This window comes from Glandiceps talaboti, chromosome 5 (genome assembly GCF_964340395.1).
Source record: "Glandiceps talaboti chromosome 5, keGlaTala1.1, whole genome shotgun sequence".
NCBI lineage: Eukaryota > Metazoa > Hemichordata > Enteropneusta > Spengelidae > Glandiceps > Glandiceps talaboti.
The window spans coordinates 20,445,410-20,460,923 of record NC_135553.1 but is presented as its reverse complement, the minus strand read 5'-3'; the positions used below and the strand labels follow the sequence as shown (position 1 = coordinate 20,460,923).

General features: G+C 35.9%; 1 protein-coding gene across 1 annotated transcript; it reads left to right on the top strand.

Annotated features, from left to right (window-relative positions):
• The first annotated feature begins 123 nt into the window (after positions 1-123).
• Positions 124-11,034, top strand: LOC144435752 (uncharacterized). Its single transcript, XM_078124366.1, has 9 exons — positions 124-186; positions 2,528-2,820; positions 3,068-3,151; positions 3,648-3,736; positions 4,595-4,780; positions 5,979-6,116; positions 7,134-7,189; positions 8,887-9,023; positions 9,963-11,034. The coding sequence occupies exons 2-9, from the start codon at positions 2,544-2,546 to the stop codon at positions 10,265-10,267; spliced, it is 1,272 nt and encodes a 423-aa protein (XP_077980492.1). The 5' UTR covers positions 124-186; positions 2,528-2,543; the 3' UTR covers positions 10,268-11,034.
• The last annotated feature ends 4,480 nt before the right edge of the window (positions 11,035-15,514 follow it).

Below are 15,514 nucleotides of genomic sequence, written 5' to 3'. Positions count from 1 at the left end.
GTGGTAATTGCGCCCTCTATCAGCTAAGCTGATTGGAATGTGACGTAAGGACGGAGGCGTGGGAGGCGTGTACCATAACAGCTGCATTGTTCTTGATCTATTTATAAACTCTACGAGCCTACGGTCCCGTCTAGTCTTGGGCTTCTCTGAACGATAGGCTTTATTTGTTTTACAGATGTTCACCAGGTAAGTGGTATGACAGCGAAGTCGTCAGAAAATTGAACTTGCAACAACTTTTAATGAGAGGGATAAACCTGTATTTATTTGGGGGATGGAGCTGATTTTCAGAGAAAATCAAAACTGTTACTGGTCGGTAGTTTACGTTGCGTTGTCAGTGACATCCTGAAAAGAAAAATACGTGTCAACACGACAATTGGAAAAAAAAACAGGTGCAGTAATCAAGTCATAGCAGCAGTCATGGGTTTATAAACAAATTTCAAACAGACAGTGACAGTGAGACAGCTTCTGTGACAAGAAATACAATCATATATCATTATATGTATGTTAAACTTGTATGATTTCTACCGCCATCGAGTCCACGCATGAACCATGCGCATGCACAGACCTCATGTGTAAACAGTGCGACGGTTGCAGTGACTACATGCTGAAATTCACGTTTCACGTGGTTTATTTTCCTTTAATTTTAATAGCAAATATGTGAGATGTTGAAAAATGTTGCTGCGATCTTAGCAAGGGTCTTGTCAGCCTGGCAATAAATTAAATACGATAACATATGGCAAATGATAAATTTATTCAATGTAAACACATGGTACAAACCTGTCATTTCATCTGACCTATGATGATTTAACAAGCACCACTGAACTGATAAGGTTAAGTAGTGCCATAGACATGTGTCTGTCCGTCTGCCTGTGTGTGTGTGTGTGTGTGTGTGTGTGTGTGTATGTGTGTGTGTGTGTGTGTGTGTTTGAATGCAGTGATATTTGTTGGGTATACTTGGGTGTCTAGCTAGTTGGGAAATTGTTCAAATCAAAATGATCTTACCACCATGTACCAGTGTGTGATTTGGGCAAAAAAAAAGTGATATGCAAATTAGGTATAAAAATGTATCTTTCTTGGTCAAAAATATTTAATTTCAAAACTACTGAGCAGATTAGGCTGAAATTTGGTCCGAATGTTCTTAGTGGAGTTTAGATTAAGAATTTGTTCATGACATGATGATCCCATCAGTGATATGCAAATTAGGGCTAAAATGTGTCTTTTTGGTCAGAAACCTTTAATTCCAAAAATATTGAGCAGCTTGGGTTGAAATATGATGGGAATGCTTTTAGTGGAGTTCAGATTAAGAATTGTTCATGGCATGATGATTCCATCAGTGATATGCAAATTAGGCCTAAAATGTGTCTTTTTTGTCAAAAATATATAGTTCCAAAACTAAAGAGCAGACTGGGCTGAAATTTATTGGGGATGCATCTGGGTATGTGTAGATGTATTCATAATGTGATGATCCCATCAACAATATGCAAATTAGGTCTATTTGGTCAAAACCGTGAATGGGTTGAAACTTGGTGGGGATGTTTCTGGAGGTATTATTCTGCAGTTACTATTGAAGACATTTTGACAATTGCCCCTAGCAAGCATGACCACGCCCTTAGCAACAGTGAAATGACGATGCATATTACAAAGATAACAACAAGGATGGGTAGGTAAGCGACTAAAGATTCAAAAAATGTCTGCAAATATGCCTAGCAACAGGACCACAACCTTAGCAACAGCTAAATGATGGTTTATATTGCAAAGATGAAAAGTGGGAAGGGCAGGCAAGGTAATAGATTCCAAAAATGTTTGAAATATCCCTAGCAACAAGACCATGTCCATTGTAATAGCCAAATACAGTTGTGCTACAATGTGAGTTTGTATTCAGATGCAGATCGTATTTTGTCGAATTTCTAAAATTAAAATCCTTCTGAAATATTTACTTACAAATGTATTTCTTACTAATTATGTACACATATATAGCCCACATGTGATATAATAATCAGCATTTACAATGCACATTCTCTCTGTTCTATACACATGATACAGAACGCGCTCTACCCACTGAGCCTGGGAATTCGAAAACATAAAATATAAGCCAACATCTTGACTTCATGAAATGTGCAGCACACAGCATGTTTTTAATTCTATTAATTTCAGCATCAAAAATAGTATTTAAAGTTAATTACAAAAAAATCAAGATGACAGTCTAGTGGTATCCCATAATTTTAAATTATGAAAGGTGTAATGTTATTATATTGTTCAGGGTCAACCATTTTATATCTGGAGGGAAACACGACGATTTTTAGAAGAAGAAAAATGCAGCTGGACGAATGTGACTTTTAAAAATATGTGTCAATGAAATCAAGACTAAGTGAAGTTTTGCTGCCATGGAGAAAGTTGACTTTATTGATGTCTGGTCTTAACAAAAATCAAGAACTTGTAAAGGTTCTGGGCAGTTTCATTCGTAGTATTTGTCTCATTGTACTTCATTGCCAATTGATTAATAATGTGCAATACTTTCCTATGACAGCAACCATTGGTATTGAATGATAGAAATGTTTGCAAAATATGCAAGTACGGTCCTACGACAACTCCATCCAGAAAAATGGATACAGAGGTGGAACTATGGTGCCATGACAACAGTCTCCAGGCAGCCGAGTGCAAACTACTATACACATGGGCAGCAAGACTCAGAAGATTGTAAAAGAGTGGTAGTTGACTTTCGAAGTGATACGTTGACTGTACCCGGTGCTGAAATGCGACAGGCTATGGCTGAAGCTGCAGTGGGAGATGCTGTGTTTGGAGAAGACCCCACAGTCAATGGTAAATTTGTCCAGGATTGTCATCTGTTTCACTGTATGACTTATTCCCCCACACCAATATTCAACACTAGAAAGTACTTTGAAAGTAAATTGAAAGTACTAATTTTTCGCCAATTCCACACTTTTGGACCTATTTTCTGAGAGAAATCCTTTAGGGTGTTACAAGAGTCATTTGTATGCCTTTACAAACTATTTCCATTCAGATTTGTTCATAACATACATGTATGTTATTTTTCTTTTTCTTACAGAGCTTGAAAGAAGAGCGGCAGAGATGTTGGGTAAAGAAGCAGCGCTATATGTACCTTCAGGAACAATGAGTAATCTGATTGCAGGTAGATTAGTTTGTATTATAGCAATTTTTGATGAAATTGGTGTCTGTGGACAACGTCTTTTCAAAAACCACCTCAGGTTTTACAATGGATATGCATGACTCCTGAGTGTTTTTTTCTCTATGGTGTAAAACATCTCTCATGAATATTCATTGTGCAACCCTGAATATATTATTTCTACTGACTCTCATGATGCATTAGCCCACAGCAAATGATGCCTTGTGAAGGAACAAGATCAACTTGATGTTTCTCTGAAATCCAAAGTAATTATAGGTGATGTGAAATCATGAAATGACTCTCCAGAATCCATAGGTTATGAAACTATCTCTATTCACTGAAGTAGTATTCCCCTTAATACACCGACTTCCTATACAGGCATCAGAAAATAACTTTCAAAACCAAAGAAAATTTCATATCGCCGAGAGGTAATTTCAAGTGTATTTACTTCCTAGTATAAAATTTTCCTGTTGCCATAGTAACATAATGTCTTGTTTCATAGTTATGTGCCACTGCAATCAGAGAGGACAAGAGATGTTACTAGGAGACAAGTCCCATATATTCTTCTATGAACAGGGTGGTGCAGCTTATGTACGTATTACATAAATATGTCTTAGTGTTTTTGATAGGTTTTAGAGTGATATGTTCATGTAGTGTGTGCCTTAGAAATAAAACATTTGCAGTTACTTTGTTCAAGAAATAGCAAACCCATTCTTCATTATATAAAAAAAACAGAAGCTAATTAGGCCACACAAAAAAAAAGAATTGTTTCTGGTCAGCGCGTGCATCATTTACATGTATATAACCCTCGTGTTGGTCTTTTTTGTGTGTGTTTGTCCAGCCCATGCACTGTGCAGATCCAGGGGGAAACACAAAAATAACCCTCCCTACTTCAGTGAAGACAACTGCAGAGTTAATCATAAACAAGCAAATGACATCTACCCCACATCCACACTTGCTCTAAAGTACTAAATAAAAAGAACAGTAACTGCCATAAATAGTAGACTGAGTGACAGATTTGTTGAGAATTAAAAATAAAAATAATATATAAAAATTCCGCGTCATCGCACCATTTTAGACAGACTTTCCTGACCAGGAACAATTCTTTTTTTTTTTGGCCTTACCACACAGATTTTTTTAATGGAAGTCAAAATGATATCAGTGGTAAGCCATTTTTAGAATCCAATATGGCGGCAGAATTTTACTCTATGGGAAAATAAAAGAAAGATTGATTATTTCCTTGAAAGCAAAATGATGAACCCAAAACTTTCTTTTCTTATATCAAAAGGGCTAACAGCAAAGTTTGGAGAGTTTGGATTTACAGGGAAATTGGTCCCTGCTGTGGATTGGTATAGTTACCAGTCTTTCAAATTGGCCATATGGATGAGGATTGCGTATTTATATTTTGGATTTTTAATTTATAAAATTGTATATTTTGGCTTTTGTTAGCTTGCTGGTGTACATCCCAGGACTCTTACTAATCGGGCTGATGGCACATTTGATTTGGATGAAGTAGAGGATAAAATACGGCAAGATGAATCAGACGACCATTTACCGCACACCAGATTACTTTGTCTGGAGAATACACACAATAAATGTGGAGGAAGGGCGTTACCATTATCATTTATGAATGAGGTGCGTGCTGCTGCAAAGTCCCAGAATCTAAAGTAAATTTTTTTGAAATTTGAATATGGGAAACTACTCTGAAAGAATACAAGCATCATTACATTTATATCAATGAGTACTTTCAAAAGATGTATGTTCATACTAGTGGTACTTGCACTGTAGCCTGTCAACTGCGCTGTTTAGATACATCGTTAGCTGGTCGTAGTCCTCCTCACCCTCATATTCTGAGAATGTGAGGGCTATAGGACCAGGTATGACCAGCTAACGACATATCTCGACAGCGCAGTGAACAGGCTACATGCACTGCAGTGCAATACTGAAAGTATTTGTTGAAAAGTGAGTGTGAAAATCACTGTGTGATCATTCCTTGCACACAAAACCATGAGATGATCACATAGTATGATTATTGCTGAGTTATGCAAAAGGTCTTTCAGACAAGCATATTTGATAATAGCAAAACCCCGGGCACGACTTTTGAGTGCCTATAAAAGTGCGGGCAGCATCCAGTCATTGGGTATGACTTCGAGTGAGCTGAATATTCCAAAATATATCAATGGAAATAATATAACAAATCTGTAAAAAGAAATGGCCATAGAGTAACATATATACAAAAAATTGGACATTACATATGGGGGCATGATCACCAATTGCTTCCATATACAATGTAATCCAAATTTCAAGGGCATCAACTTTGACAAAACAGTCATGTGGCTAACTGCAGACTAAAGCCAATTAAAATACCATACAAATCATTAAGTTTTATCTGGGAGATACTTTCCCAAACTTCAAACTTGATCCAACAACCACATAGTTGGTTATCTGGTAAATGAAATACCATACTGGTACACTTGATAAAATATTGACTATGTTCAGAGTCCCTTTCCAGCTATTATAATGATATTTTCACTCGCGCTTGTCATGTTTTTTGCTTTACACTTACACTCACTATAGCCATGCAAAGTATGACCACCGAAAACACCACAAAAAGACATACAAATACCCTGAATACCACACAATACACTCGTGTCATGGCATTTTTGTCACGGCATGCTATCAGCGACAACATGACTACACATTTCTTGACATGTGAGATTTGTTGTGTCCAATTGAAGTTGACTGTGAGAATGATGAAATTTTTTTTCAGCTTTCATTTCACTCTTTGAGATATGGTTTTAAAGCATTAAAAATCTCTTTCACTTCCATGTAGGTGCGTAACTTGACCAGGAAGTATAACGTTGCTGTACATTTGGACGGAGCTCGTGTTATGAATGCTGCCGTTGCATTAGATGTGCCTGCCACTGAAATCACCCAATATTGTGACTCTATCAGTCTTTGTCTTTCAAAGGTAAAACAAATGTTTCAGAATGAATATTTTTAAGAATTAATGACTTATTAAGAAATTAAAAATCTTTACCATTCAGTTAATTCTACTGAAAGATTGTTCTTGTTGGCACTCCTCTTAAGCCAATTGCAACTTGATTGTAACGAGTTAGCTTGTTTTATAGCTGTTGTCATATCTCCTAGCTTATAGAGCTTGTCATCTTTGTGAATAAATTAACAAATGCATATAATTATGTAAATTTAACATAGTCTTTGACTTGTGGCTTATTGAATCAGTTGTGCAGTTCTCAGCACCGTGCCAAGCTAGTTGGTTTTAAGAGCTAGGAGGTACAACAATAACTATGTCTGTAACACAATAGTGCAATAAACTGGGCAGTAAGACAAGTAATGTGTACAAACAGTGAGATACTTCACCATGTAATCCTATATGAATGGCTTCATAAAGTTCCAGAGGTGTATTCTTTCAGAGAAAATGAAAACCTTTTATATATAACCGACAGTTTTATAGCTAAGATTGTAATGTTGATCCTTCTGTCTGGTGCATTTTTATATTTCTCGCTTCACATTTGCTCATTGTCGTAAAATAATTACAAAAGTCAATCTTGACATATTCTGTTGTTCAGTGTACAAATGTTAGTGATGTAATCAGACACAACAGGTCCAATGGTCAAACCCATAAACACATGAACACAAGAATCAAGGTAGTCTAGTTGGCATCCAGACTACATTTGTAGAATCAAGGGTACAAGTACAGTGCACTGTTGTTTGATGTATATATATATCTGTAGCTTGATGGTCAGACTACTGAATATAGTTATTTTCTATATCCCGTGAAAGTGTAATTTCTGGGCTACTTACTGGATATATGAAGGAGGATAAAATTAAAAGTGAGACTAATTTCAGAATTGGATCAGAAATCAATTTACCTACAATGAACAATAATCTGTACAAAGAAAACATTTTAGAGAATCTTAGAGAATGTGTTTCAATTTTATAATCTCTTTATCTTATTCTGAAATAGGGTCTTGGAGCACCAGTGGGTTCACTATTGGCAAGTAGTCAGGAAGTGATAAACAGGTAATTATCATTATTAGATATGTACCAGTGATCATTGGCAGCTATCTATATATCTATCAGTGATCATTGGCAGCTATCTATATCTACCAATGACCATTGGCATCTATCTATATCTATCAGTGATCATTGGCATCTATCTATCTAATGTGAATATCAGTGGTATTCGCAAGTAACGATTGCATACATGTATGCAAATGACACTCGACCAGTCTGTGTATCATGTGACTGCACAGTTTTATTATTTTTATGAAATTAACTGTTGCAGTAGTCGGAAAGGTTCAGTCGGTTGGTCCTCTTACGTAATCACACTCGATTACATAAGCGGAAGGAATGCCTGGATCTTTCAGAATATAGTTGTAGTAGAATAAAACCAAGAATGTGCTATTGCATGTTTACAGCTACAATGTATTTAGGGCAGTAAGTGAACTCAGTAGAGTGATTCCATATGTGCCTCACACTTATTTATAGCATTTGTGTTAGGCGTAAAATATCACTTTTCAATTGCTTTCATGTTGAGGGTACATGTAGTATGCAGCGCTCTAATATAGTCAGTTTGTAAATCAACTGATGAAAAGTACAATGATTACAATTAACCTAAGGGGGCTTTATGATTACAATTAACCTAAGGGGGCTTTATCACTACAAGTCGCTGGACAAGTAGTAACAAAACACTTAGGTCACTCATAGTTTACAGCTGAATGAAGAAAAATATCAGAGAATAACATAATTACACCATATGTAATAATATCGAAGAAAAATCAGGGAAAGTGATGTCAATTTTGAATGTTTTGACTCATAATTCGAACACAGCAGAACCAGTGATGTAGACACGCGTTGTTGTGACATAGACGCATGTTGCTATAGAAACATAGAAAGAACAGAGTATCTATTCCATATTTTTTGTTCAACTTGGCTCGTGCATGATATAATTATCGATGATAGTATCTCAGTTATCGTCACACTTAGCTGTCCATGACATCTAAACAATGACATTTCATGGCATCTTCATCTCACCTTTTACTCCAATACGCAATATTACGGACAAATTGAGAATAAAGCAATGTTGTTTTACACAGTGATTGTGACACACGGTGGAATTGCTTTACTTTGGTGTTGTAGAATGTAACAGGATAAAATTCACCACAAATCAGCTATTTATCAGAGAAAAATAAGGGAACAAAAAATGAAGAAACATGATATAGAAGTTTAATATTCTGCCAGTATAGGGAGATGGCAACGCTAAATAAATAAATCATTGCGTGATCAAGGTCCATAGTAGATGGATCGAAACGTTGCATTTGTTTCCAAATTACTATTCCAAAGTAACTATATTGTAGTGTCCTGTATGATCATGTATGTAATATATTAAAATATGGTAGAAGATGAATTGCATCATTTGATACTTTGTTCTCATTATACAAATGAAAGAAGTGAACTTTTTTCTTCTTTGTCATTAAGTTATTCAAATTTTCATTCCTTAAATGACAAACGTAAATTTTTTGCGTATTTTGACCTCGGATGATAAACCTGCTCTTGGAAAATTTCTTGTTGATGTAAACTGTCCTCCAGCAGTTGGCTAAAGGATTGTATTGTATTCACTTTATTTCTGTATGTTATTTTTGTATGCTTTACCATGCTTGCTATGGCATGTTGTTATGCAATAAAGGTTGATTGATTATCATTTTATATTGTTACAGAGCAAAGCGATTTCGTAAAGCTCTCGGTGGCGGTATGCGTCAAGTCGGTATTTTAGCAGCGGCTGGGTTGATGGCATTGGACAGTGGCGTCAAGCGGCTACATATTGACCATCACAATGCAAAACTACTAGCACAAGGTAACTTTTTACCAAGAAGGCAGTTGTTTGGTTCCGGTTACATATTTGAGAGAAAAACAAATAAAATTGCGAAAATTGTGAACTCTCGCAACAAATATTGGATTTGAAAACTGACATCAACTTAAAAAGACAATATAAAACTGTTCTTCCAATCTGTAATGGTTGTACATCTGATGATGGTGGTGATTCATATCTTACCCAAGGACTTTAGCCACTCAGAAGTAAATGAAAGCAGCAAGGCTCAAACTGGCAATTAAGTTACAGATTTTGAGTCAGGCACTCAATTCATTATACAATCTTGGCTCTCCGTGAGGTTTAACATTGAACATTGATTGAAAATACTTAGTCTAGCATCAGAGATTTAACTTTGACCCAATCTGATTAAATTCCGATGCAGTGTACAGGGCATGATTTCTTTTTGGCTGTTACGTTTATTGTCATCTGTTCTTATGTGAGCACTCGTTACATACATCTGACAGGTTTTCCCAAGCCACTCGAGAGTGCTGAGTGAATTTACTCAACGAATGAGAACATGTAATGTGCCGAAACATATAGGTACAGTTCTTCAGAGCACTCTGTTGAAAAAGAGCACAAGCTCAGAGTGTGGACAGTGATGTTATTGTTATTGTTATGGTGGTTCGCTTTCTTTCAATTTCGAACATGAGTGTTATATTGTAAGATGGATTCTGGTTGCGCTACTCGTAAGTACGAGATTGGGTTCGGAAAAACGTATGGTATCGTGTCAGTCTGTCAGATGTATGTAACAGACACTCACACAAGAACAAACAACAGTAGATGTAACAGCCAAAAGAAATCGCGTCGTGTACACTACATCAGACTTTAATCAGATTGACTTTAACCATGACATTGACAAACAAATAACAAATGTAAATGGTCATGATTTTGCTAATTTATTAATTTTCTTTTTGGTCCTACCAGGTATTGATGGTTTAAATCACCCTCTGTTATCGGTGAGTGTGGCAGACACAGAAACCAACATGGTGTACTTGACAGTCAATGATGTTACCGCGGAAACAGTTGTCGAGATGATGAACCAAGTGTCTGAGAGTGAAGTTGAAGTGCTGGGACAAGGAATACAGACCAAAATGTTCCCAGCTAGTAAACATTCCATTCGCATGGTAGTACATCAACACATCACCAAGGAGGACGTCTATTTGGCAGTGAAGAAATTTGAATACGTGGCCAGTCAGTTGTTGAAGAGTAGAGCAGAGGCCAGTGGATAGACTCAATTATCTGTCAATGAATAGTTTGAATGATTGGCCTAGAAGACTGGATGAATCTGGCTAATTTTTACCTAGTCTGTAAGGTACGCCGTGACGGGGCGTCCTCACACATCGGCCTACCCCTCCCATAGTGAGAGGAGGTCGGAACGTCACGACGTATCTTACAGTCTAATTTTTACCCAGTCTGATTATGAAGGAGGAAGATATTTTAGTTATCTTTGGGCGGTATACACTGTGCAATTATGAAAACCTACACCTATGCTTTAAGCTTTAAGTCACTATCTGTGAATGACTGTGCTGGTTCAGTATTTTTTTTTTTACAAGTAAATATCCAACCAATTTTAATATCCAGCCTGTGAAAACACAGATAATAATAGTTATAATACAAATTATTTATATAGAGCCAGTATATCAAATTAAAATTGCTCAGAGGCACTGAGGGGGAAAAAAACGATAAATAGTCAGACAAAACCAATACTACAATATCTTGAAAAAAAAAGACACTGAAGCAAATGTCACAAACTACAAAAAGTAGATGAAAGCTACCTTACCATAAAATTTGTTAGAGGCCGAACAGTATATTAGCGATACTTCATCTGAAAAGACTAAGCTAGTATTTTTCACTAATTAATATCTAGCCAATCTGAATTTACATCTAATTACCAGACTGGTATACATTGTGTTCATGTATAAGATGCCATTTTAGTCACTACTTATTTTTACTAATTACCAGACTGGTATACATTGTGTTCATGTACAAGATGCCATTTTAGTCACTACTTATTTTTACTAATTACCAGACTGGTATACATTGTGTTCATGTACAAGATGGCATTTTAGTCACTACTTATTTTTGCTAATTACCAGACTGGTATACATTGTGTTCATGTACAAGATGCCATTTTAGTCACTACTTATTTTTACTAATTACCAGACTGGTATACATTGTGTTCATGTACAAGATGCCATTTTAGTCACTACTTATTTTTACTAATTACCAGACTGGTATACATTGTGTTCATGTACAAGATGCCATTTTAGTCACTACTTATTTTTACTAATTACCAGACTGGTATACATTGTATTCATGTATAAGGAGGCATTTTAATCACTACTTATTTTTTTTTGCATATTGCTTGTCCAGCGAAATAAGTAAATAAGTCTTCAGCGAAAATTTCCAGGTTTTACAGTATATCATATGATGAAATTTATCCACTTTTCGATTCATTTATGACTTGATTATGCAAAATGAAATTGTTCATTAGTTTATCTATCTACCCATGACCCTAACACAAAATGAATATACATTTACACTGTAACAGGCATACAGCATACCTACCTTTCTGTAGAAAAAGCTGGGTGAACTTGACATTGAATTCTATCCCATTACCCATGCACTTTCTAATCATAATAATTTTAGCCTTGCATGCAGTAGAAATGACTCCAATTTTGAAATTAAGTAAATTTTATAAGAATTATTGTACTTTATAAGTATAACAAGAGAAATTGAAGTTTTGTGAGATTCAATCAATCAATCAATCAATCAATCAATCAATCAATACATTTATAGAGCGCCAATATCCAATACGAAGTAGAGTTCAGCGGCGCTTTACAGTTAGTTATCGAACACTTTTGCAAACAAGTGTGTTTTGAGATGTTTCCTGAAGGCATTGACTGTGGGTGTCTGTCAAAGCTCCAGTTGTAATTTGTTCCAAAGACGTGGTGCAGCACATGAGAAAGCTCGACCCCAAATGATGCAAGTCTGTACTTGGGTTCCAGTAATAGGCATTTTTCCGACGACCGAAGTGTGCGGACATTAGGTTTCTGACAGATAATGTCTGATAGGTAGGAAGGTGAAAGTCCATGCAATATCTTGTAGGTTGTGAGGAGAATTAAAACAAAGCTTGGTACCTTGTACCAGAGACCCTTTCCAGATGGAGTGTCTGTGCTTGTACCAGTAGTTAAATGAAGTGTTTGGATAAAGATATGATGCTGTTATGTATTATCTTTTTAGCATAACTTGAATGGTTCAGTATAGTGCTATAGCCATGATAAAATGTCTGTCTGTCTGTGTGTGTGTCTGTGTGTGTGTGTATGTATAAATAAATGACTTAAAGTCAAAAACTGACAGACAGACTGCCTTGGTATTTGGTGGGGATATAGATTTTACCTACCAATGCTTACCCCCACCCCCACGAAAAACTGACCCCATTTACAAATGTCAAATTTCATAATAAATTGACTTTATGTTTACCCCCAATCGATTGTGAAGACATTGAGGCTACACAAACTGAACTGTAGTTTACTTATTTCTGCAGACTTCAGAAGTTATTTACTACTCTGTAAACAATATTACAGATTAAGAGTGATAGCTAAAGTCACAAAGGTCGACATATTTTGACATACAGGATGTAGTCATACAGACTCACTTTGCCAGTTTTTGAGTCCAGATAGTGAAGTTAATGATTAAAGAAATGAAAACAATTTTTTTTTTTTACATCTTCATGAGGGAGGATCAGAAATTTGAAAGTGTAGTGTTGGTAGTTTTCCACAGTAATTACAGTAATTACAGAGGTATTGTCATGTGTTTCATCAAATTTACTTGCAAGGTTTAATTGGGGAATTTTAAGTTTCACAAATTTCATTATTTAGATGATAGAATTTTTCCAGGACATTCCTTAGTTTGTTTAAAATTTCAGATATTTCAAGAACTTCCCTGGAGCATTTGCTGTCAGTGACAGATTATTTTGTCCCAATTTCAACTTGCTCCAATTTCAGTGCATAGGATTTCTGGGCTGATTGTTTGTTATATTTTTCAGTATCTGTTAACAATAAAGGTCTGGTTTTCCTTCTAAAACAAGGGAGGTCAATATTTTGGATGTACACTGTTTTTTACATCTTTAAGATGTAGTATCATAACGCTCTCTATAACTAAAATACTTGCACACGTTAATCGATATTGCAAAGATCTGCACATTACTTTCCTATGTGATTTTGAAAGAGTGGGAAGAGTGAAATTGAGTCGAGTTGAAAATGGTCGGCGTCGAAATTGGGACGAGTTGAAAATGGTCGACATCGAAATTGGGACGAGTTGAAAATGGTTGGCGTCGAAATTGGGACGAGTTGAAAATGGTCGGCGTCGAAATTGGGACGAGTTGAAAATGGTCGGCGTCGAAATTGGGACGAGTTGAAAATGGTCGGCGTCGAAATTGGGACGAGTTGAAAATGGTCGGCATCGAAATTGAGATGAAGTTATTCGCAATCTATGGTGTCAATCACTAAGTACCAAACAGTAGATTGCTGCTTTATACTTCATATAAAAAAGTTTGTCTTGAAACAGATCTCATTACAATAAAAGTCGTAAAAAAAAAAATTACAAAATATTAATTTTATTGAAAAGTACACTATTTAATTAAAATGTTTTTACATACAACACATACCACTTGCCACTGAGAGTAAGACATAATAACACGAAAATGAAAACTTTCACAAAAGTACCTGATGAATATGATGTACTGCCCTTTTTGAAAGTGTCCTGAGAAATATGCACATTGAAATACAACGGTTGATCACACAAGCTCAATAAACAAACTTTGGGGTGGTGGTGGTTGGTTCTGATGTCAATATGATTACTGAACGTAATTTTTGCACTTTTAACCAAATTTCGAAAACTTTCACACCTTCAGTGATAACAGGTTCTGTATTTACTACTGATATGTGTTGATAAGTTGTTGATTAAAATTTACTTCTACTATGATATACAGTGCTGGGTTTCCGGTTAGTATTTTAATGTCTTTACCATCATATTTTTTACATTGCATCGATCATCATGGTGGTGTGACTGCCACAATTTTCACCATGTTTTATAAACATGTCGATGTCACACTTGTGAACATTCATTTTGAGTGGAGGAGTTTTTGTCCTAAATGCCGTCGGTGGCCGAGTGGTTAAACCACTTGCCTCTTACCACTGTGGTCGGGGTTCGAACCCCATTCAGGGTTCGATTAAATTTACCACGCTGTAAGTAAGAAGAGTGTCCTCCAGTTTGACTCTACCGAACAACACAGGTTTCCTCCTGCATTAACACTGAACCCATGAGGGATGGCCCTCACTGGACTTCTTGGGAGACAAGTGTTTATATGCTTAAATAACTATCCAGTATAAATAAAGATTATTATTTATTGAGCTTGTATGACATTGTGCAGTCGTCCGTAAGACCAATAAATAGAACCAGAGTCCTATTGTTTTAAGTACTTCATTAGTTATTTCAGTATTTGATAATTTCGATTAATAAAATGAAGTATTCCACTGAAGTTCATTCCTTGAAATGGTTAAAATTCATCGCTGAAAATGTGCTCATTTAATAAAATATTGTTACCATGGAAACAGCATACTAAGTCGGACACAAACTGATATTGTAAACCTGGAACATTTCACCAAAGACATGTTTCACTTATTTTGCTGGAAAACTTAAATACAAAAATAAGTAGTGACTATTAAAATTGCCTTCTTGTACATGAACAAAATGCACCAGTCTGGTAATTAGTAAAATATTTGGTCTCTGAGAAGTAGCTGAAGACTAATAAAATCACAAAATTTTCTAGTAGCGAACATATCTAGGTTTACAGTAAATTATTGTATAAAGTAGATTACACAAGTTGGCCTTGTTATGCTGATAACATCACCTTGTAGAATAGCACACAAACAAAGGAAGTCCTAGAAAATGTTGTCAACTGGAAATCATAGAGTACAAAAATAGAACATTGTGGTGTGGCTTCCTGTAGACAGAATGCATGTTAAAGTTGGAATTGAGATTGAATGAACCTCCACTTTAGAAAAAACTTGTTATCAGAGACATCGCCATACTGTGAATGTAATTACAACTGCTGACACCAGACCATGGACGAACAGAACCTGTTACAAACTGGGAAAGTAAACATGCTGTGCCAAATGTTCTTAATCCAATTGAATAACAGAGACCTGTAATTGTAATACACACCATGGTCTGATAAGAACAGTTTTATGGTCTCTTTATGTGTACATGAAATGCTAGGGTGAACTGGAAATTTGTTTCTGACAAATGATGCAAGTGAAAATACACAACTGAATTGGATTAATAATACTTGGCACAGCGTGTTAGAAGTACAGAGACTTGTATTACTGTTTGTAAGAGGTTCCGTTCGTCCACGGTCTGATGTCGGCAGTTGTACATCAATGTCCAGTATTAGCATATATATCGACATGTTG

What these genes read in the sequence shown, in the direction of transcription:
- LOC144435752 (XM_078124366.1), top strand. Translation starts at nt 2,544, where the DNA reads ATGATAGAAATGTTTGCAAAATATGCAAGTACGGTCCTACGACAACTC. An exon ending in AGAAGACCCCACAGTCAATG is followed by an intron (nt 2,821 to 3,067) that starts GTAAATTTGTCC and finishes TTTTTCTTACAG; the next exon opens with AGCTTGAAAGAAGAGCGGCA. An exon ending in TGCAAAACTACTAGCACAAG is followed by an intron (nt 9,024 to 9,962) that starts GTAACTTTTTAC and finishes TGGTCCTACCAG; the next exon opens with GTATTGATGGTTTAAATCAC.